Raw genomic sequence first — 20,696 nt, 5'->3', positions numbered from 1 at the left:
AGGATTCCTACAGACACACCATGATCAGGACCCTGCTGATTTCTGCGTTGGTGGCTGGAGGTACGCCCTGTCCCCCAGAGGCACTTTTCCCAGTCCCCTGGTGGGACTGGGAATGATACTTCCCTGCCCCCACTGGACTCAGTCCTCTGGTTCTAAGAAAGCTGGAGTGAAGTTCCAAAGGAGTAGAGCAAAGGGGATTCTGGGACCTCTTGGGATCCTTCCAGAAAAAAAATTTTCTCCTTGGGGTTTGGGAATGCAACAAATGTAGCTACATGGTTTGGGTCCCTGCTTCCTTGCCTAACAACGCTTTCTCTTTTCACAGCCCTCAGCTGTGGGCTCCCCACTTACCTGCCTCAACTGCCCAGAGTGGTCGGAGGTGAAGATGTGAGGCCCAACAGCTGGCCCTGGCAGGTGAGTCACCCACGCTTCACTTCTTCCCTCCCTACCCCCACCACCTCACATCGCCCCTTTGACCCCCGTCATGGGATCTATTGCACTAGCAAAGATGGGAGAATTCACCAATAAAATACATTTCTGTGGCCTTGGTCAACCTTGGAGGTGCCTTCTCCAGCTGCAGTAAGGAGCAGCCCCACCCCACTACCCATTCATTTGTGTGTCCGTGCGTGTATGGACATGAATGTGCATGTATGCATGTTCAGGGTGGTCATAGAAGGCGTCTTAGAGAAGGTGACCTTGACCACGCACCTGTAGGAAGTGAAGGAGGAAACTATGCTAACACCTGGCCGGAGACTTTTCCAGGCAGGAGGAATAGCAAGTGCAAAGGTCCTGGGGCAGAAGTGAGCTGGGTGTGTTTGCAGAGCCTCCTGGAGGTCAGTGTGGCTGGACCGGAGGGGAGTGGGAGCCGATGAGGTCAGGGCGGTCATGTAAAGCCTTGTAGGCCATCATACAGTTTAAGATTTTACACTGTGGAAAAATGGGGAGCCAATGGGGTCTGGGCTGAGAAGAGATATAATCAGACTTACATTGAAAAAGGACCATTCTGACCATGGTAGCAAGAAAATATGGGGTGAGGGATGGGCCAGGGTGAGGGCAGGGAGAACAAATAGGAAATTGCAATAATAACCCAGGTGAGCGATGATGGTGGTTAGAACTAGCCATTGAGCTGGTAAGAGGGGTTCCATCCTCTCCACATATTCTGCAAGTTGAGCTGGTGGAGTTTGATGGTGGATTCAGATGAGGGATCTGAGAGAAAGATGTATCAAGGATAACGCCAAGGGTTTCCGGCTGAGCGGCTGGTAAAGTGGGGTTGCCATTTACTGAAAGGAGGAAGCCTGAGGAAAGAGCAGGTTCGAGGAGATGGGAAGGGGTCCAGATTTTGGTGTTAGATGGTAAACTGGAGGGCTATGTCCTAAGGAAATAGCTAGCTCCCAAGAAGGGGGAAATCCCAGCAAATCACGTTACAGAAAGATGTTCGAGACAGAGTTCTTTTTTATTAGTGTCTTTATTTAAATGGGTGATATTTTGTTCATCATGGATTTCTTTGTTCATTTTTATTATTATTTTTAATATTGCATTAAAATGTTATTTATCCTGATTTCTGAGTTTTTCGGTGCCCCCTTAAATTGTGCACCCCAGACAAGTGCCTTGCTCACCTTACCCTAGCCCTGCTCTCAGGGACATTGAAGAGCAGAGAGGCCCAGCTCTCTCAGCCACCAGAGCACTCACCCTTCTTCCCAGGTGTCCCTGCAGTACAGCTCCAAAGGCCAGTGGCGCCACACCTGCGGCGGGTCCCTGGTGGCCACGGACTGGGTCCTAACAGCTGCCCACTGCATCAGGTAACTGCAGTTCCCCAGTCACCCAGCCCGCTCACCCCATCGGCCAGCACTCATCCTCCGAGAGTCAGAGCCCACATGGCCCAAACCAGCCTGTGGAAAGGAGCTTTGCAAATAACCACTTGCCTGGCTGAGAAACAAGTTCCTATCTGTTTGGACAAATGATGGATCAATACGTGACATAGATTGAGTGCCCTGTGCAGGACACTGAGGGGGAACAGGGTGGGAGGGGGAGGCCCATTTCCTGCCCGCTTGGGGGTACTACATGCATTTTCTTAAACAACTTGAATGACTTCTTCAAGCCTCGATACCATCACCTGCAAAAAAGCAGATAGCATGGTGCAGATTAAATGAAATGATGTGTTAAAGGGCCTTGCACTGAGTAAGTGCTCAATAAAAGTGAACTGTTACCGTTACAAAGGCCCACAGGGAAAGAAAAGTTCCTGCAGCATTCATTGTTCACCTTTTTTCCCTTCCTACATAAGACCTCTGCTTATCTCACCCCAGCTGGCGCTCACTGGAGTTACCCTTGGGTCTGTATGACTCTCATTGCTGAGAGCGGTTCCTTCTCACCACCTAGTTTATAAGCTTTAGGAGGTGGTGGGGAAAATGATAGAGGTCTGGGAGGCAGGAGTCCTGGCTTCTAGCTCTAGAGTCTCAGCAACTAGCTGCACGACTCTGGACCAGTTACACCTGTCTGAGCCTCAGTTTCCCCATCTAAAAATGAGAGGTGGGGGCTTACACTAGAAAATGCCCTTGAGGGCAAATGACACCTCATTTCTCCCATAATGACATAGAGTTTACATTATTATAACTTTTATTTTATATTATAGTTTATACTTAGTGTAATTATAATTGTTATATAGCTATAATGTTGTATTTGTAACTAACCAATTGCTCCGGGGGGAAAAAAATTCCCCAAGGGCCAACTAGTGGCTTACGTGGGCCCATTCCAGCATCATTGAAAGCCAGGCCTCTGGAGACTGTGCACTGAGGTGTCCCTGCCTACTGGGGAGCGGGGTGGGAGGAACAGAGAGGACAGGACAGCCAGGAGCTGACCCTCTCTGCTCCACCCCCTTTCTCCCAGCTCCTCCAGGACCTATCGCGTGGTGCTGGGCCGACACAGCCTCTCCACTGATGAGTCCGGCTCGCTGGCTGTCGATGTCTCCAAGCTCGTGGTGCATGAAGACTGGAACCCCGACAAGCTCTCTAATGGGTATCTTCTGTCTGGGTGCACTTGGGGGTTGGGTCGGCAGGGGAACAGGCTGGGGGGGGTGTCCCACACAAAGTAGTAGGCGCAACCCTACCCCCTCTTTTGCTCCTTTTGTAGGAAGAGGGGAAGGCGCTCTGACCTTTAGAAATGGAGGCAGCCCCAAAGAGCTCTGGCCTTTGGGGTGAGGGTGTGAACTGGGGGAAGGGAGAGGCAAAGACTCAGAGCCACCTGGGTCTCCTGTCCCTTAAGCCTGCTGATCCCCCGTTCACCCCAGGCATTCACTGGCAGTGTATCTACTCTGTGCCAAGCCCTGGGGACACAGCGATGGGTCTGCAGGCCCTGTGACTGTCAGTCAAATGGGACACATGCCTTCCTGCCTTCTCCTGCCCAGTGCCGCCTCCCAACAAGGCCTTTTACATTTCAAAGAGTCCCTGATACTGTGCAGGGACAGCCTGGGGGTAACGTACACAAGAAGATGACAGGGTCTCAGAGCTTTGAAAAGCCCATCAACAATTATCCCCCCTCCCTTACCAGAAAATAACAACAGCCCTGTCCCACTTTTCCTCTCAGATGATCAGATACCACCCTATGCCCACACCTAAGCCTTTACTGACACCCCATATGCCATGCTGGGCACTGGACTCTGGGTGCCAGACATGCAGAGATGCACAGGTCACCGTGCCAGCTCTCAGGGAGCTCCTGGGCATAAGTGAGTGAGGCAGTGCCGGGTAGTGATTAGGTAGGAGTTGAGCTTCTGGAGTCTGATGGCTTAGCTGTGGATAATGACCATGTGACCCTGCAGGAGTTCCTTAGCCTCTCTGTTCCGCAGTTTCCTCTTCATTAGAATGAAGATAATAACAGTGCCTACCTATAGGGTTGTTGTGAGGATTAAATGAGAAAATGTAGAGGAAGCCCTTAGAAAAGGGCCTGGGAAGGGGCTGGTCCTGTCTCCCCCGGGGGAGGGTGATGGGGAGATAGTACGAAAGCGAAGGTCCTGTTGGGTCCTGCTCTCAAGGGCAGGCCCAGTCTAGGCATGGAGTTCGCTGTGTTAGAGATTAGCTCATGTCTGGCTCCCCTTCTAGGTGGAATTTTGAAGGGCCCGAGCTGTGCCTGATCCACCCATGGATCTCCAGCCCCTAACCCAGGGAGGGGACACATAGTGGGCTGGAGAAGATGTGTTGGACCATCAGGTTTCTTCTGTGATTGCTAATCCTGAGAGCCTGGGGGTGATAAGCAGAATTCCGAGCCATAGGTTCACTCACACCCTCATTCCATAGTAGGTTGAGCACCTACTATGCGCCAGGCCCTGTTCTAGGCACCTGGGCAACAGCAATGAGTGAGAAACACCAGGTCCCCAGCCCCGTGAGGTTTATGGTAACTCCTAAACCTGAGCAGCTCCTTGCGGCTGGGGGAGCTCCCCCTTCCAGTCCCACAAGCGCGGGCAGGCCAGTGACCAGTGGTGTCTGTGCCCAGCCCAACGCGCTCTTCTTTGAAAACAGGCAGGAATGTCAGGATCTCCGACCTTCCAGAAATTGCAACCCAGGACCCCTTCCCGGTGAGCGCTCTGCCAACCTCAGGAGTGAGTTTTCACAGTTATACAAACTAACATTTGGTGCTTCCCTTGTACTAAATATTGCCCACCTATTCTCTTATGCATTCCTCACAACCACCCTAGAAGGGAAGGAGGTACTGTTATTATCCCCATTTCACAGAGAAGGAAACCACGACCTAGAGAAATTAAGGAATTCGCCCGAAGGTAATAGATCTAGAAAGGAGCATTGAATGAGATGTGAGGCACTTGGCAGAGGGCCGGACCCTAGCAGCCCTTCAGTATACTTTTGTCATCATTGTCATCCTCTCCCCAGTGGAGACTGAAAGTTATCTTCCCTTCTCCCTACTTCCTCATCACCTTTCCAGAGTTCAGAGGTGTCCGTCATCCTCTGTCTCCCAATCCAAAAGAGCAGATCTGCAGTTCTTCAAGGGCCTCTAGCAAGAAGCACCCCAGCTATTGCTTCAAATTTGCATAATTTATGCACAGGCACAGCCTCTTCTGCAGCCCAAGATACCACTCCTGAATGGCTGCCCAGAGAACTCGCTCTGCCAAATCTTCTAGAAGATTTCTCATCACAGCCCCGTGGAGCACACCCTGTGGCCGGAACACTCGGTGTTTCTTCATCCTGTCAGCCTACTATGGTCCCACATTGATGAGGGCTCAACATTGATGATGATGAAGGACGCAGGGGGTCCATGTGTCCTGAGCTGGTCTCTGCCCTCAAAGGGTTTTTCAACTAGGTGAGACAGACAGACAGACAGAGAGACACACACACCACCACCACCACCACCAGAAAGCCATAAAAGGACACAGGAAGGCCTTGAGAGATGGGGAGGACGTGGGTGGGCAGAAAGTGCAGAAGGGGTTTTTCAAGTCAGGAGAACTGCCGGGACAAGGGACAAGTCACAGAATGGGCTGGTGATCCTGGGGCAGTGACCAGAGCGGTCCAGAGGGAATAGGGGACAAGTGGAGAGGATTATGGGAGAGATGGCTAAGAATATGTGTTAGAACTGAGAAGGCCATCAGCCCTAAGGACTTATAATATCTGTCCTATCAATGGGTGTCACTTCTATGGTTATCTATTGCTCTATAACAAAGACCCCAAAACTTAATGATTTAAAACAGCAATAGTCACTTATAATTCTCTCTCATGGCCTGACCGGGCTCAGCTGGGTGGCTCTCACTCAGGATGACTCATGAAGTTGTAGAGGGACGGTGGTGGCTAGGCTGCATCATATACAAAGCTTCCTCCCTCACCTATGGGGAGTCGATGCTGGCTGTCAGCTGGGACTGACAGACTGTCTGTACACGGCCTGTCGGTATGGCCTTGGTTTCTTCCCAGCACGGAGGCTGAGTTCCAAGAACCGGGGTCCCGGAGGACCCGGCAGAAGCTGCATCTCTTCTCATGACCTGGTTACAGAAGTCACATTGTGTCACTTCCTCCACATCACAGGTCCCTGGGGTTCCCTTCCCAATCCCAGGGGAAGAAACCCAGACCCCACCTCTTGATGGACAGAGTGTCAACATCACATCGTAACAAGTGCCTGTGGGATGGGAGATCTCATTGAAGCCATAAAGGGAAATATAATCTGCCAATCACTAATGGTTTCCTGGACAAGAGTGTGAGCTAAGGGACGAATCTGAGGGCAGACTCAAGGTGGAAGGGAGAGTAAGGAGTATAAAGGCAAAAGGCCTTTTTTTGTTTGTTTGTTTTTGTTTTTTTAGCTGAGCCATCCTGCCACCTGTTGGCAGCTCAGCGGCCACTCAGCTCGGGCTGGACTCAAACCGCTGTTGCTCAGAGCTCTAACTCTTAAGCGAGCTCGTAACCAACTGAGCCACTTGGCCAGCCTCAAAAGGCCTTTCTATCTGAGCATCTCCTGCCATTTTCTAAATGAACACAGGAAGCATATATGGCTAGGACAGACATCACCAAGCAATCGTGGATTTATTTCCTTGCTGATCCTGAACAGAACTTCAGAATCCTTGTCAACACAGCCCACCAGGCAGCCGTGGCTAATCCATCAGAGCGGACATTGCAAGACAAAACCTACTTGCTCTCCCTGTTCCAGTGCCCTGAAAGGGCTCGGGGGAGGGGGGAGGGGGGATTTAGGGCTCCAAGCTCCACCAGAGACAAAACGCAACCCCAGGGTTTAACCACAACTTCTCCCCAATCCCTTGTAGCCCTGGCAGAAGGAAGATTCACAATCAGGCTGACCGAGGAGAGGGTTCAATGGTTCCAGCTGGAACTAGATCGGAAATGAAATTGGGGTAGGAACAGTCAACCCTGTCTTTATGCTCTGCCTCTTTACCGACCCAGGAATGACATTGCCATGCTCAAGCTGGCCAACCCCGTCTCCCTGAGCGACAAGATCCAACTGGGCTGCCTCCCTCCCGCCGGTAGCATCCTACCCAACAACTATGCCTGCTACGTCACCGGCTGGGGAAGGCTGCAGAGTAAGTGGGTACCAGGAGCTTCAAGGCTTGAAAGGGAGGTGATGTCACCCCTGTCCACTCAGGGGATCTCTCCACACTTATCATCCCAGGGTATCTGGAAAAAAATGGTGGCTGCCTTGCAGAGGTAGAATAGTGTAGACTGCTAAGAGGTCATACTGCCTGGGTTCGAATCCCAGCTCCAACACATACTACCTGTGTGACCTTGTGCACATTACTTAGCCTCTCTATGCCAGTTTCCTCATCTGTAAAATGGGAATAATAACAGCACCTGCATCACAGGGTTGTCAAGTGGATTGAAGGAGATAATCCATGGGAAGCACTTAGACCAGTGCCTGGCACATAGTAGGTGCTGTGTGTTAGTTGTCACTGTCACTATGATAGAAAGAGGGTTGTAGCGACTACATGACATCTGGCAAAGAAGTTCATCTATATGGCCCAAAGCCAGAGTCCAGAACAGCATTCACTCTGTGACCTCAGGCTTTTGGGGTTCCACAAAGTTCCCTGAGGCCCTCATCAGACACCCCAACTTGCCGCCGGATCTTGCTGCTCAGAACCTGGCTGCATGTGAGCCTCCTTTTGACACAAACCCCAAAGGTTAGAAATCTGATGATGCTAAGCCATCAAAAAGGAACAGAGCTGCCCTTCCCTTGTAATATCACCAGAGGTTTGGAAGACTCATGCAGGTGACTTTTCTTTTCAGAATGACATAAACCTATAAGTATAAGTGATATATTTTTCTAGAGGCACAGCAACACTCAATTAGTATTGCCCTCTTGACTGGCTTATCTGCAAATGCAAGGACACACAAAAACTCAGCAGAAATGAGAAGGGGGAAGCATCCCATACTTATCAAGATACAAGCACCGCCTCTTGTTCATTTACCCAGAAAACACCGAGGCAGAATGCGTTTCATTGGAAGCAGTGAGAGCCAGGGAGAGGTCCAAATGCTTAGCTTTCAGTCCCAGCTCTTTGGGTTAGTTCAGGCCACTTGGAGCCTCAGTTTCCTCTCTGTGAAATGGAAATAACAGTTGGCAAGATGAAAAGAGATGACAAAAGAGATACGAAAATGCTTTATACATTGTAAAATATTATACAAGTATTAATTACTTATTAATCAGAGTGGTCTTGGGCAAGCTGCTTAACTTCTCTCAGGTTCCATATCCCATCTGTCACCTAGGAATAAATATTTACTGTGAGGTTTAGCAGGGTTTGAAAAGTCTAAGAAAGCACAGTGACGAATTATAATACTATTAATCCTTGCCATTAGTAACAGTGATAGTAATGGAGGTGATGGTGACAGTGTCATGAGGGGCCATTAGGAAAGCTCTCCCTTCACCACAGTAGAATATTTTTCTCAACCTGGGGCTCCGAATGCCAGAAGGTTCACTGTCATATTTAAGGTAAGCGATAGAAACCCATAAAGCTAGCTGGTCTCAGCTAGCAAAGGGCAAAGGCAGAGCCAGGCTTCAGGAACAGGATAGAATCAGGGACTGGAAGACTGGAAGAAACTTTAGAAACCCTCTCTCAAAATTTCTTTCTTGGTGGATCTACTTCATTCTTCTCTCCCTAGAAGGAAATGGCAGCCATTGCCAACAGCTCCCAGGTTTACATCCTCTCTGGCTGGGATTTCTTAGTCCCAAGCCCAGTCTCCAGGGAAGGAGCTCATTGGCTAAGGTTGAGTCAGATGTTCGCCCCTGAACCAATCATCAGTGACCTGCCCAAACACTAACCAATCAACTGTGAAGACGCAGTATACACAAACATGGCTGCTCCCATTGCAGCCATGGATGGATGGGAAATAAGTGACCAGAAAAAAACGGGGGTGGGGGGGCCAGAAAACCCAGTACTTCCTTTACACGACTTCTTTTATTCTCAGGAGTCCCTTTAACACCTTCTCTCTCATCTCATGCAGCCAATGGGGCTCTTCCTGACATCCTGCAGCAAGGTCAGCTGATAGTTGTGGACTATGCCACATGTTCCAGACCTGACTGGTGGGGCAGCACCGTGAAGACTAATATGATCTGTGCTGGGGGTGATGGTGTGCTCTCCAGCTGCAACGTAAGTGTCGAGTGTCATCCCTCCACAATGAAATGGGGCATGGGTGGGGAGAGGCTCTCGGAGTCCTAGAATCCATCCTCCCACCTTCGGGCAGAAGAACCAGGAAGCAGCTCCAGACATTTGAGACCCTGACCTTTGTGTAGTCTCCAGAAAATATGTTTTGAGATTTTCCTTGTATTTCCTAGTATTCCCCACCCCCCCAGTGCTGGGAAGTCCATCCTTGGATCTCATCGCAGTCTCTCATTACCACCATCTCTCTTATTCTTTCCTCTATGTAGGAAGGGAGCCAAGGGGATGTATTCTCTGGGTTAGGGCCTTTCTAAGGTGATGTGGAGTTCATCTGTTGAGTGAATCCCATTAATGGCCCAATGTGTCCCCTTATGGTAGCTGCCACAGAGCCTTCCTGGAGACAGTGTCTTAAACAAAAGTAATTGCTATGTAGTGGACTTTGCAGCAGAGCGAGGACAAAGTGAGAAGGCACCTCACAGGTTCTTAAGATCCTACTGGGCCCCTACAACTCTGTCCCCATGCAGACCGGCCCCCAAGAAAGTCCCTTATCATGGGTGGAAATGGCAAGTGATGGCTGAGCACATGGCATTCTAACTGTGGGACGTGGTCTCAGCTCCTTCACCTTCTGCCTAGTACAACCTCAGGCAAGTCACAACCTCTGAGAGCTTCAGTTTTCCCTCTTCAGTGAAGTGGGGATACTAACAATACTTACCCCATAGGCTTTTATGAGGATTAAATGAGAGAAGGCATAGAAAGTGCTTAGCTCAGTTCCAGGCACACGAAAAGAATAAATGTTCGCTCTTGTGGGTACTGTGGTGCCATCTTGAGCTGTGACCACAAGGGCTGGTCAGCGAACGTGGCGACTGGCAGTGGAACAATATAACTGCCCAGCAAACATGTGAGACATGGGGCTCTATGGGCAGCCCCTTCCCCTCCCATCGCCCGCCCAAGCTCCCAGTCCCTCCTGACAGATCTCTGGCCTTCCCCAGGGAGACTCAGGAGGACCGCTGAACTGCCAGGCGGATAACGGCCAGTGGGAAGTGCACGGCGTGGTCAGCTTCGGGTCCTCCCTTGGCTGCAACTACTACCACAAGCCCTCTGTCTTCACACGGGTCTCCAACTACATCGACTGGATCAATTCGGTAAGACCTGGACGAGCCCTGGGCGCCACAGGCCCTGCCCTGCTGACCTGGCCCCACGAGGGCAACGCCCACCTAGGGTGTGAGAACCCCCTCCTTCCTCCTGAGAGCCAGGCAGGAGCCCCTGAAGGAGGCTGCAGACCTGGGAAGCCCCTGCTGGGCACCCCCATGAGCCCCCACCATTTCTGTACGGACAAAGTTGAGCGAAAAGGCACATAGAGGGTGGCCTTGTCCAATGAGGTTGAAAACAAAGAACATTCCTCAGGCATTAAAAAGGGGTTCCTTAGGGTTAGTGGGGTGTGCTGTTTTTGCTTATCTGTGTGTAGACCCAGACCCTATCACCCAATGCTATAAACATATTTACCTGCAAAACCCCAAACCTGATAGGTTAAGATCCCCACAGCCTTAATTATTAGAAACTATTTCCCCTAAAGGGTCCCCCAACTATTCTGTAGGTCACAACCATCTTGGTTAGTCCTGGACTGGAAGGTTTCTTAGGAGGCAGGACTTTACGTTTTAGACCGGGACAGGCCAGGCGGTGGGACTGAGTGGGTCCCACTCTTTTTGTGCATGTGTCCCCAGAAAGCTGTCCCCTGGGAGCTCAAAACCAATGCCTCACAAGCTTCCACACCAGCTCACCTCCTATTTTAACAATGAACACGTATTTATAATAAAAACCATAAAAATTACTTTAAAAAAGAAAAGAAAAAAAAAAAGAAAACTGGCACCCATCTTGGGAGAAGCCATGGTTACAATCAGCAACGGGTGAAAGCAGCTACAAAAGGGAGAGTCATCATGAGAAAGGCGGGCCTGGGGGTGTCGGGGCGAGGTGGGGGGGGCAGGGGGAACTGAGGCAGGGAGGACAAGGCACTGTGCCTGGTGATGGATGCTGGGAGGGAAGAAGACACTCTATGCCAATTAGGGGCATTCTTTTACTTACTTCTTGGCATCGCCACCTCAGTTTGCTTTTCTGTAAGATAGGATTTCAACTGGACCAGGACTCCTCCACATTCTTAGGAGACAGAGCCCCAAAAGAAGGGGAAGCTGGCATCTGATTTCATTAAGTTTAATTTTCAGAGAACCGTTCAATTGACTCAAACGGACATTCCGTTACAAACTCAAATATGAAACCACAACCATGAGCATGTGTTCACAGGAGGAAAACTATGCTGTCAAATGGGCATTGTCAAAATAAGCAGGTGGTTTCCTCCAAGTTTCCCATTAATATTTGCAGGCTCCTCGTTCATTTGTCTGTCTGCTGGCATTTCTTTGCCAACAAGTAGTCACAGACACGAAAGATTCCAGAAAAGTTTGTTGGAGAAAAATGTAAAATCAAGAAGCGAGTGGCTATTCATTTGCAGGGTTTGTTTTTTGTTTTGTTTTGTTTTTGGTAAATTGGGAGACAGCCACGATTCCGTTTTGGCAGAGGAAAATGTGAGTCTGGCTTTTGAAGTGTCACCAGCATTTCAAAGGAGCCTGGCCCAAGACTGACTGGACGGAACGCTATTTAGAGGCCTTTCCCCCAGACAATTCCTAGGATCTTTTTTCAGCCTCAGCTGCTGCATGAATCATGGTGCAGCTGGGCCTGGCAGCACCTTGAGGGCCCAAAGGAGGGGCCGGGGCAATTGTCCTGATTTTCTGTCCTAGCATCAGCTTTTTCCAGCCAAAGACACAAGCACAACAGAGCAGGCCACGGCCGAAAGCATGTCCTGATGTCAAGGGGATCCCCAGGAAGAGCAAGCCTCGCGAGGCAGCTAGGCAGGGGCCGTGCGTTCTGGGGACAGTAGCGAGGGCAGGCACATATGCCTGGTGACGGGTTCCAGGAGTGGCAGAGCCAAGCAGCCAGCTGTCCTCTGGTGGAGGCTGCCCCGGCAGCTGCAGATGGGCCAGTGAAACCCTGCAGTGGTCTCAGCCCAGGGGCATGCCAGGAGACCCACACAGGTGCTTGGGAGCACCTGCCCAGACAAACCCAAAGAGGGGACGAATCAAGGTCAGGAAGTTGCCAACAAAAGGCTCGAGCAAGAAAGTGACAGGCGGAGACAGGTGGCCAAGGACATTATCCTTTCAACAAATGTTCCCTGAATGACAGTAACACATGAGTCTTCAGCATTCATGATTTTGTAATTTTTATATTAAAAATACTCTGTAAGAACATTAAAGGAATGAGTATATCAAGTAAAAGAACATAAGGCCCTCCCCCCTTGTTGTACATCTCCAATTCTACCCCCCGGAGCCAATCGCCATTATCAGATTCATCATCTGGAGACTTTATTTATGAACCATACATACACACTGTCTTCTAGCCAAAAATAGGGTTTTATGCTTCATAGTGTTCTGCAACTTATTTTTTCACTTAACACGGTTTCACATTTTACAGGTGAGCACATATATTTATGGCTTTTGAACAGCTAAATAATATTCCACAGTATGACTATAATGAATGAAACGTGCACGTGGTTCCTGTTTTCCACTCTCACACATTCTTGCACATTGGTTGAGTATTTGTGCTCTAGATATTCCGCAGCATTTCTGGACCACGGAGTTAGCGTGTTAAAACATGTAAGAGAAAACTGCTCAACAGCCTCTGAAAACAGTTTCCAGCCCCGCCCCCAGCGCATAACAGCACCATGTAAACAGCAGTGCCTGTGAATCACTTCAAGGCTGTCAAACCCTTGAAACAAACGAAATCTAAAAACCTGCCCATCCACACATTCAGCGTATAATTGGTAGCTCCCCTAGCGGGTCAGTGAAAAGCTGTGATAACATCTTTTTCTCCTGAACATTATTCGAGCTCCACAGAGAGGCTGTTTCATCGCAGGCCGCCTCTGATGGACACGAGCAGCCAGGAGCCTGGAAAGAAACGCTGGGGACACTGCCAAGCCCAGGTCTCCACTCTGCTGGGTTAACCTGGTTATTTTCTTGTTATGTGTCCTGCAGGTGATCGCAAATAACTAACCACCAGAAGTCCCCGGGACCGTTTCAGACTTGGAAAGGTCACAGAAGGAAAATAAAGTGACAACTACACGAATTACACCTGGGTGAGAGTCTTATTAGTGAACTATCCTCACATCCAGCCTCTAGAAGCCAAAGGAGACCTAAATGACCTCAGGGTCGGGGCCTTCTCTGGGGAAGCCCAACATGTCACTGTCACATAGCACAGTCACCCTGCCATGCAGGGTCCTTCGGCCAGGAAGGCACCTGGAGGGACAGGCTGGACTGAGAACACCCAGGTCCGGCCAGGTCTCTTCACTGGTGAACTGTGTCCCCCTGGACAAGCAACGTGACCTCCCTGCGCACATGGCTCCCACTCTAGTCACCTTCCTGGGAGGTGAGGATCAAATAAAATAAGAGATCAGGAAATGTTTAGAAAAAAAAGCAAAAGCCTCCTTTATAGGGAAGAACAGAGTTGAAGCAAAATAAGAAGTGGAGGCAGAACAGACAAACGAGATTCCATATTCACCTAAGATTTTTTTTTAAAAGAATACTGCAATACAGGAAAAATTAATAATTTTTAAGACTTCATTTAAGATTCACAGATTCCAACTGTTCAGACTCCAGTAGCCCTAAACTTGCTGATCTAAGAGAGATGCTGGTTTGTTTGTAGCTAAAAAATTCCCATAGTTCAGTGGTTCTCAGGAGGGGACATTTGGCAATGTCTGAAGACATTTTTAGCTGTCACTATTCAGGGAGAGGTGCTACTGGCATCTTAGTGGGGGTAAAGGCCAAGGATACTGCTAAACATCTTACAGTGCACAGGACAGTCCCCACAACAAAGGATTATCTGGTCCCATGTGTCAATGGTGCCAAGTTCGAGAAGCCCTGCTCTGGAGAAAATGCAAAGGTCGCAGGCCACAGTCATCAGCCAGGGAACCAGCCACGTGGAAAGCCATGTGCTGTCCACCGCACTCTTCAGCTCCTCTTCGTCCATCACCTGTCATTTGTCCCCAATTTGGAAGCGGCTAAGAGCCTGTCTGCCACCAGTGGGGAAAGGGCAGACCCTCAATGGGCTACAAAATCCTTCAGGGTGTGACAGCCGTAGTTCCGGGAAAACCCAGGCCTCAGTGCCGGGCCTGAAACAGGAAGGTTTTGGGGTGAAAGGTAAGGCAGGATGAGGGGTTCCGGCTTCATTAAGTTTTAAAGAAGAGTTTTTTCCGGAGGAAATTGAAACAACCAGGAATCTGTTTGTAAATCCCTTTCTCCGAAACAGCATTAGCAACCTGTGAAAACATGACCACAAGGACATCTGTGAGTTCTCTCAATGAAGTAAGAACGCTTTGATCTCTAGAATCGAAGAGGGCCTGGGGGGAATGTCCCCTGAAGAAGAATGTTAAACTGCTCTATCTGCAGCTCCTTAGGGTGGGGTGGGGTAGGGTGGGGGGTTTAAATGACAAACATGACAACCATAAGTTTAGAAAACTCAGAATTCAAAATTTCAAACTTCAAAAATTCACAAAGCTTGAATCAGATTAAAAGGTTTGCTTAAAGAAAAGTTGAGAGAAGCGATGGGACCCGGGAACTGAGTGCATTGCTTGGCCCTGACAAACCCCTCCCCCCACTCTGGAGGGCCCCAGGTGGACACTGAGGGTCACCTGCCCAGGGCCACGGTGCGTGATGGTCCTGCACTTGGCTTTTCTCTTCCACTCCACTCAGCAAAGCCAAGCCAGAGCCAACTCAGGAGAAAGGAGTGGTCCCAGCCCTTACAACCTGGGCAGAGCAGGGGGGGCCCATGTGTGCTCTGGGGGTCTCACTAAGTGAGGCTGGGGCCCTCTCAGGTCATCCTCCTCTGTTCTCTGTCTGGGACCTCCCAAGAAGGGGACATACTGAAGAGAATTCATGGTTCCTGAGGGTCAAGAGTAGATGACCACACAGTGAGGCGAAGGGTGCGGGGACGGCCCTATGACACGCCTTCGGGGGTGCCATGCTCTGTCCACTGAGCCATCCAACCCTGGTCAGTAGTGGGGGCAGTGGGAGGTATCAGCCTGGGGACCCCAGAGCAGCAGGGGAAGGCAGCCCTTGAAATAAGGAGCAAATGTCACCACAGGCAGAAACATCTTGCACTAAGAAAAGCAAAAGCACTGACTTGTAGCAAGCCATTATGCAGAAGCAAATGGGGTTTCACCATCTTTTACCTGTGGTCCACCTGCTCCCCCACCACCCCGCCTTGTGGAGGACACACTGCCCCTCCCAGCAGCCCCCCGACCCCCCTTGGAGGAAGGCGACCCTCACCCTGAGCAGGAGGCTCTGCAGGTCTTCAGAGCGAGCCCACTGCTCAAAAACGCTATCCAGGGTCTCGATGTACCAGGAGCCGCTCTTGCGCTCCCTCCAGGAGACAAAACCTTTGGAAGGAGAAAGGCGGACATTTGTGGGAGAGCCGCCCCCTCCCCACGCAGGCAGGCAGGGGTCACCTCCAGCAGAACAGCCCACGTCTCTGTGCTCTGTCCCACTCGTGATCTTATTTCTTCCTCACCACCACCTTGTGACGTTGGTCATGATTCCCATTTTCCCAACTAGGAAACCAAGGTTTGGAGAAGTCAAGTGACTCCCCTGAGGGACAAGAAAGGAAGGACACTAACCCCTGTCACACCTGCTGTGTGCCAGGCACTGCACTCAGTAATCTGCCAGCCACCTTGTTAATCCCCATGACAGCCCAAGGTATGATTATTCCCATTTTAAAGATGAGAAAACTGAGGCAAAACTAGAATGAGGGTGAGGTGCACAAACCCAAGGGTGTGTGCCTCCTTAAATTTTGCATCCTAGGCGCCTTGCCTGCTTCGCCCTGGGCTGAGGCTCAGAGAGGTGAAGTAACTTGCTCAGGGTCACACAGGTGGCAAGAGGCAGAACCAAGACTCACATCCAGGCCTTTTCTTTTACAACACAATTGCTTTTAAGGCAGATGGGAGGATCCGCCAGCCGATCACTCACCTGGGAAGGTGGAGTAGGACACAAAGATGTCACTGGGTGTAGGCAGACTGGACACAGCATCCGGCAGGTCGTAGCTGCCTGGGTCATCCTGGAACGGAGCAGCGTCTGGCTCAGGGTTACTGTCAGGGGCCCTGTCCTCAGGGGAAGCAGAGGCCACCTCAAACCCATGGTCTTTCTGATCTGCAGGAAGCAGAAACAGACATCACTGGTCACTGAGACACACAGACCAGAGCTCCTGCTCCATGCAGTCTGTCCACAACCCAAGGCCGCCTGATTCCCTCCAGAACCAGGGTTCCTGTGCTGGGCAAATACATAGGAAACCGAAATAGAAGCTGTACTATGTTCTACAACAAAAGTTTTATACACCCATTAAGTAAAATGGGGGGGGGGCAGGAGGGCAGGGTGAAGAAATTTAAAAAACTGCTATAAAAATTTACAAGTATATACCCAAAAGAATTGACAACAAACGTTCACAGCAGCATTACTCACAATAGGCAAAAGGTGGAAACAACCGAAGTGTCCATCAACAGATAAATGGATAAACAAAATATGGTACAGCCACCCAATGGAACATTCTTCAGGCTTAAAATGGAATAAAGTTACTGACACATAATACATGTGGATGAACCGTGAAAGTGTGCTAAGTGAAAGAAGCCAGAAACAAAAGGCCTCATAATATGATTCCATTTACATGAAATATCCAGACTAGGCAAATCCATAGAGAAGAAAGCAGACTAGTCATTGTCTGGGGCTGGGAGGAGGCAGGAATGGAGAGTGACTCCTATGGGTACAGAGTTTCTTTTCTGGGGTGATGAAAATATTCTGGAATTAAATAGTGGTGATGTACTTAAGGTAAATGTACTTAATGCCACTGAACTAACTGTACACTTTAATAGTTAAAAGGGCAAATTTTATGTCATTAAAAAACAAGTCACATTATTCAACCTTAAAAAGGAAGGAGGGCCAGCCGAGTGGCGCATTGGTTAAGAGCTGGCTTGGGACACCAGAGGGCCCTGTTTCGGATCCCACATATGAGGGCCAGTGACACTGCCCTCTACAGCTAAGATGCTGAACAACAGCTCAACCTGGAGCTGGGCTGCCCTGAGTCGCTGGCGACAGCGTGGGCTGCAGCCCCTGCTGCAGTGGGTTGCCATGGGCTACTGTGTGTAGCCAGCAGCCAGCGTGAGCGGCCAACAGCCGCAGTGAGTGGCCGTCCAGAAGCCGGCGACTGATCTGCCTCGCCAGGGAAGAGCGCAATGATGGTGCCAACTTGGGCCAGTGAAGCAACGTCCTCCACAACTAGACTGAAGAACAAAAGGACAGCAACTTGTCTGTTCTTCCCCTTCCCCCAATTCCCCAGAGCTGTTCCCATCCCCCCAATTTCCCAATAAAAAAAAAATCTTTAAAAAAAAAAAAAAGGAAGGAAATTCTGATACATGTTACAACATGGATGAGCCTTGAGGACATTATGCTGAGTGAAATAAGCCAGACACAGAAAGACAAATACTGCATGATTCTGTTGGGTTGTTGGAAAAGTCATAACGCATTTTTGCAATAAAAAACATAGAAAAAATACATCATGGCTTTTCCAACAACCCAATACTTCTATGAGGAGCCTAGAATGAGTGGTCCAATTCATAGACACAGAAAACGGAATAGTGGTTACTAGGGGCTGTGGTGGGTGTGGGTAGTTAGTGTTTAACGGGGACAGAGTTTCAGTTTTGCAAAATGAAAAATGTTCTGGAAATGGGTGGTGGTGATGGTGGCACAACAATGTGAATGTACTTAATGCCACTAAGCTATACACTTAAAAATGGTTAAGATGGCAAATTTTATGTGCATTGTATGTACTACAATAGTTTTAAATTAAAAAAAAAATACCAAAAGAGGAAAAAAAAATTACCAAAAAAGGTCACAGAATAGTATATGAAACATATACCCATTTGGCATATAGATGATAGATAAATAGATAAATAGGAAAGAAAGAGAGGAAAAAAAATCCGGAAGGAAATACACCAATTGTTACCAGTGGCTACCTCTGAGGTACAAGCCTGGGCGTGGGAATGGCAGAGGACTTTACTTTTCACCTTTCTATACCTCTGAAGCCTTTGATATTTTTGTGTGTTAATTTTAATGAGCATGAACCACTTTTGATCTCATCAGTTTACACGGGTCATTTCGTAATTGGCTGCTTTTTTAAACATTTATAGCCTCTTCCCGACCACACATTCAATCTCCACAGAATGATTCTAAAACAAAACAAAGCCCAGCCATATTGGCAGACAAAGACAGCCATGGCTAACAGTCAGCTGTCTCCTTCCAGTCATTGGTCAGTTTTTTTACCTGGTTATTTGCAGGTTCAACTAATCATGCTTTTATTCACCAATCACAACATCACGAGGATTTTCCTTGGGTTATTATAATCATGGTCAATGACACAGATGGAGACACACACACATACGGTGTACCCCTGGGGTACAGAGCACCAACACAGGCACTGAAGAAGACACAAAGTAAGAAGACAGGGTCCTCTGTCTAGACACCTAAACGCCCAAACTGAAAAAATATGCATTGAGACTTGGATAGAAATTTTTTTAAAAACTATATAAAACTCACCTTTCTGGGGGGGGGGCTGGGAGGGTGGGGATAGGAATATAGTTGAGGAAGTTTCCACTGTTATCACACAGTGCCCCCTTTAAGACAACCGAGGGGAGAAAAATCGCCATCCTTGGCTTCTGTCTTACAAATACCACATGAAGTGGATCTTCTGTGTGAGTCTACCTTATCTTATCTTACCTCAGCTGCTGGAAATACACAAGCCAAACTTGCAGGCCACCTCTGCAAGCAGGCAGGACCTTGCAGGACGCATTTCTAGATTCCAAACTTCTTTGGATTCCTCCCAGCAGCTCCTCTAGTTTGTTCTACGTCATTTGTATTTCTGAATGATACATCACAAATCCTCTTACGGAAATGAATCAAAGAAGGCATCAAGTCACAGGTAACAGGATCCATGGAGATGCTTACAGCTTCTGACCCAGTAATATCTTAAGGAAATAACTCAGATGGTGCCAAAGCCCTCTATATAAAGACATTTGTGGTCATGTGAGCCAAAAATTGGGTTATCACCTAAATGGCCAACATTAAGGAAGTGGTTTAGCAAATGATTGCATATCCCTGAAATGGAAGAGTATAAAGCATGTGAACTAGTGCTGATGAAGACTGAGATGTGGGGAAAAGCTTAAGGGGTAATGATAGAGGAGGAAAGCAGACTGAGCCCGCAGGCCAACAGCCAAAGGTAAGAGCCAAAAATGAGATGTGTGTGTCAGCCTCGCGGGATTCTGCATGACTTTAAGTTGTCATCTTTTCTGTCTTTTCAGTTTTAAAATCCAAACTCCCCCAAAGCAGTGGAAGGCCTGGAAAACAGAGGGGGCAGGGCAGGACCGTAGCCACACACAGCTCAACCACAGAGCCATCAGGGTGGTGATACTGCAGGAGGTGCCCCGAGGTGAGTTCCTCGGAGTACAGCCGGGTACAGCAGGGGGCAGAGGGGGCACTCCAGTGGAGGATGACCTAAGAATGGCCTAAGGAGACAGGGATGGGCAGAGGGACCGCCTGTGGAAAATGGAGCAGAGAGAATGAGATCTAAGAGGAGGATAAGCTGACAAGAGAAAGAGTGGGTCAGGCAGGATGCTGGCTGTGTCACCATTCACAGGTCATCCTCACCCTACGGGTCTGACGTGAAGGCCTAGCTACGGGGTTATACAGTTTATGCCCGGCTTTGCTCTGAAAGCATCTCGATAATTCAAAACTCCCTGTAAGGCAGGACTAACTTCCCATAAGAATAAATATACAGAGGGAACAGGAGCTGTTCGCTCAGCACATAAAATCCACCAGCACTGTCGCATGCGGTTCCTCCTTCTGCCTTCCCAGCATGATCTCTCAAATTCTGAAGAGGGGTGACCCAAAATTAACAGCTCGGCCCAACAGAGGTCGCTCAGCTTTGGCCAAGAGCATCGTCACACCGTGTCACCTTGTATCATGCCACTTGCTCACTGACATTCCACACCAAAGTTACTGACTTTGAGGTACATTTTTCTGCCCTGGGGCCCACACTACCTCTTCATGAAGGGGTGGATGACCGTGTTAGAGAACTTGAAAGTGGTTTTGAACTGTAACAACAGTAAACTTTAAAATAGCAACGTAAGAGTCACCAAAATCCAGGGCAGATGTTCTAATTCAGGGAGACCACAGGACACCCGCCAGACACGGATAGAGACAGGGACATTGGGGTATTTCTGTTCTCAGCTGACGTGCCACCCCCATGTGGCAACAGTGTTAAACTCAAGGTCACACAGCCTGCTGGGGGCTAAGCAGGGACCGGACAAAGCTCCAAAGGCAGCTACATTCCAACTTTGGAATCTTGCTGTTCCCAGTGAGTCGTTTTGGTTTGTTTTTTGGTTTTCTTTGTTGTTGTTATTGTTTTAATTGGGGACTTGGGGGATGGGAACAGCACTGGGAAATTGGGGGAACGGGAACAGACAAGTTGCTGTCCTTTT

The 20,696-nt window shown here is 49.1% G+C and overlaps 2 protein-coding genes across 3 annotated transcripts in view; one reads left to right on the top strand and one right to left on the bottom strand.

Annotated features, from left to right (window-relative positions):
• On the top strand, positions 1-13,247 carry LOC109381303 (chymotrypsin-like elastase family member 2A). The gene is made up of 8 exons (XM_019639842.1): positions 1-60; positions 323-411; positions 1,699-1,796; positions 2,881-3,009; positions 6,876-7,012; positions 8,925-9,070; positions 10,069-10,221; positions 13,156-13,247. The coding sequence occupies exons 1-8, from the start codon at positions 21-23 to the stop codon at positions 13,171-13,173; spliced, it is 810 nt and encodes a 269-aa protein (XP_019495387.1). The 5' UTR covers positions 1-20; the 3' UTR covers positions 13,174-13,247.
• Positions 12,470-20,696, bottom strand: part of CASP9 (caspase 9) — a 19,396-nt gene continuing 11,169 nt past the window's right edge. For both annotated transcript variants that reach the window (XM_019639841.1, XM_019639839.1), the window contains exons 7-9: positions 16,141-16,320; positions 15,445-15,554; positions 12,470-14,435 (exon numbers count right to left, since the gene is read on the bottom strand). In XM_019639841.1, coding sequence (XP_019495386.1) covers positions 14,346-14,435; positions 15,445-15,554; positions 16,141-16,320 — 380 coding nt within the window. In that variant the 3' untranslated portion in view covers positions 12,470-14,345. The remainder of the gene's footprint in view (positions 14,436-15,444; positions 15,555-16,140; positions 16,321-20,696) is intronic.

Source organism: Hipposideros armiger, unplaced genomic scaffold (genome assembly GCF_001890085.2).
Source record: "Hipposideros armiger isolate ML-2016 unplaced genomic scaffold, ASM189008v1 scaffold_46, whole genome shotgun sequence".
Taxonomy (NCBI): Eukaryota; Metazoa; Chordata; class Mammalia; order Chiroptera; family Hipposideridae; genus Hipposideros; species Hipposideros armiger.
Note: the sequence above shows the minus strand (reverse complement) of the source record. Positions and strands in the feature narration are given on the sequence as shown.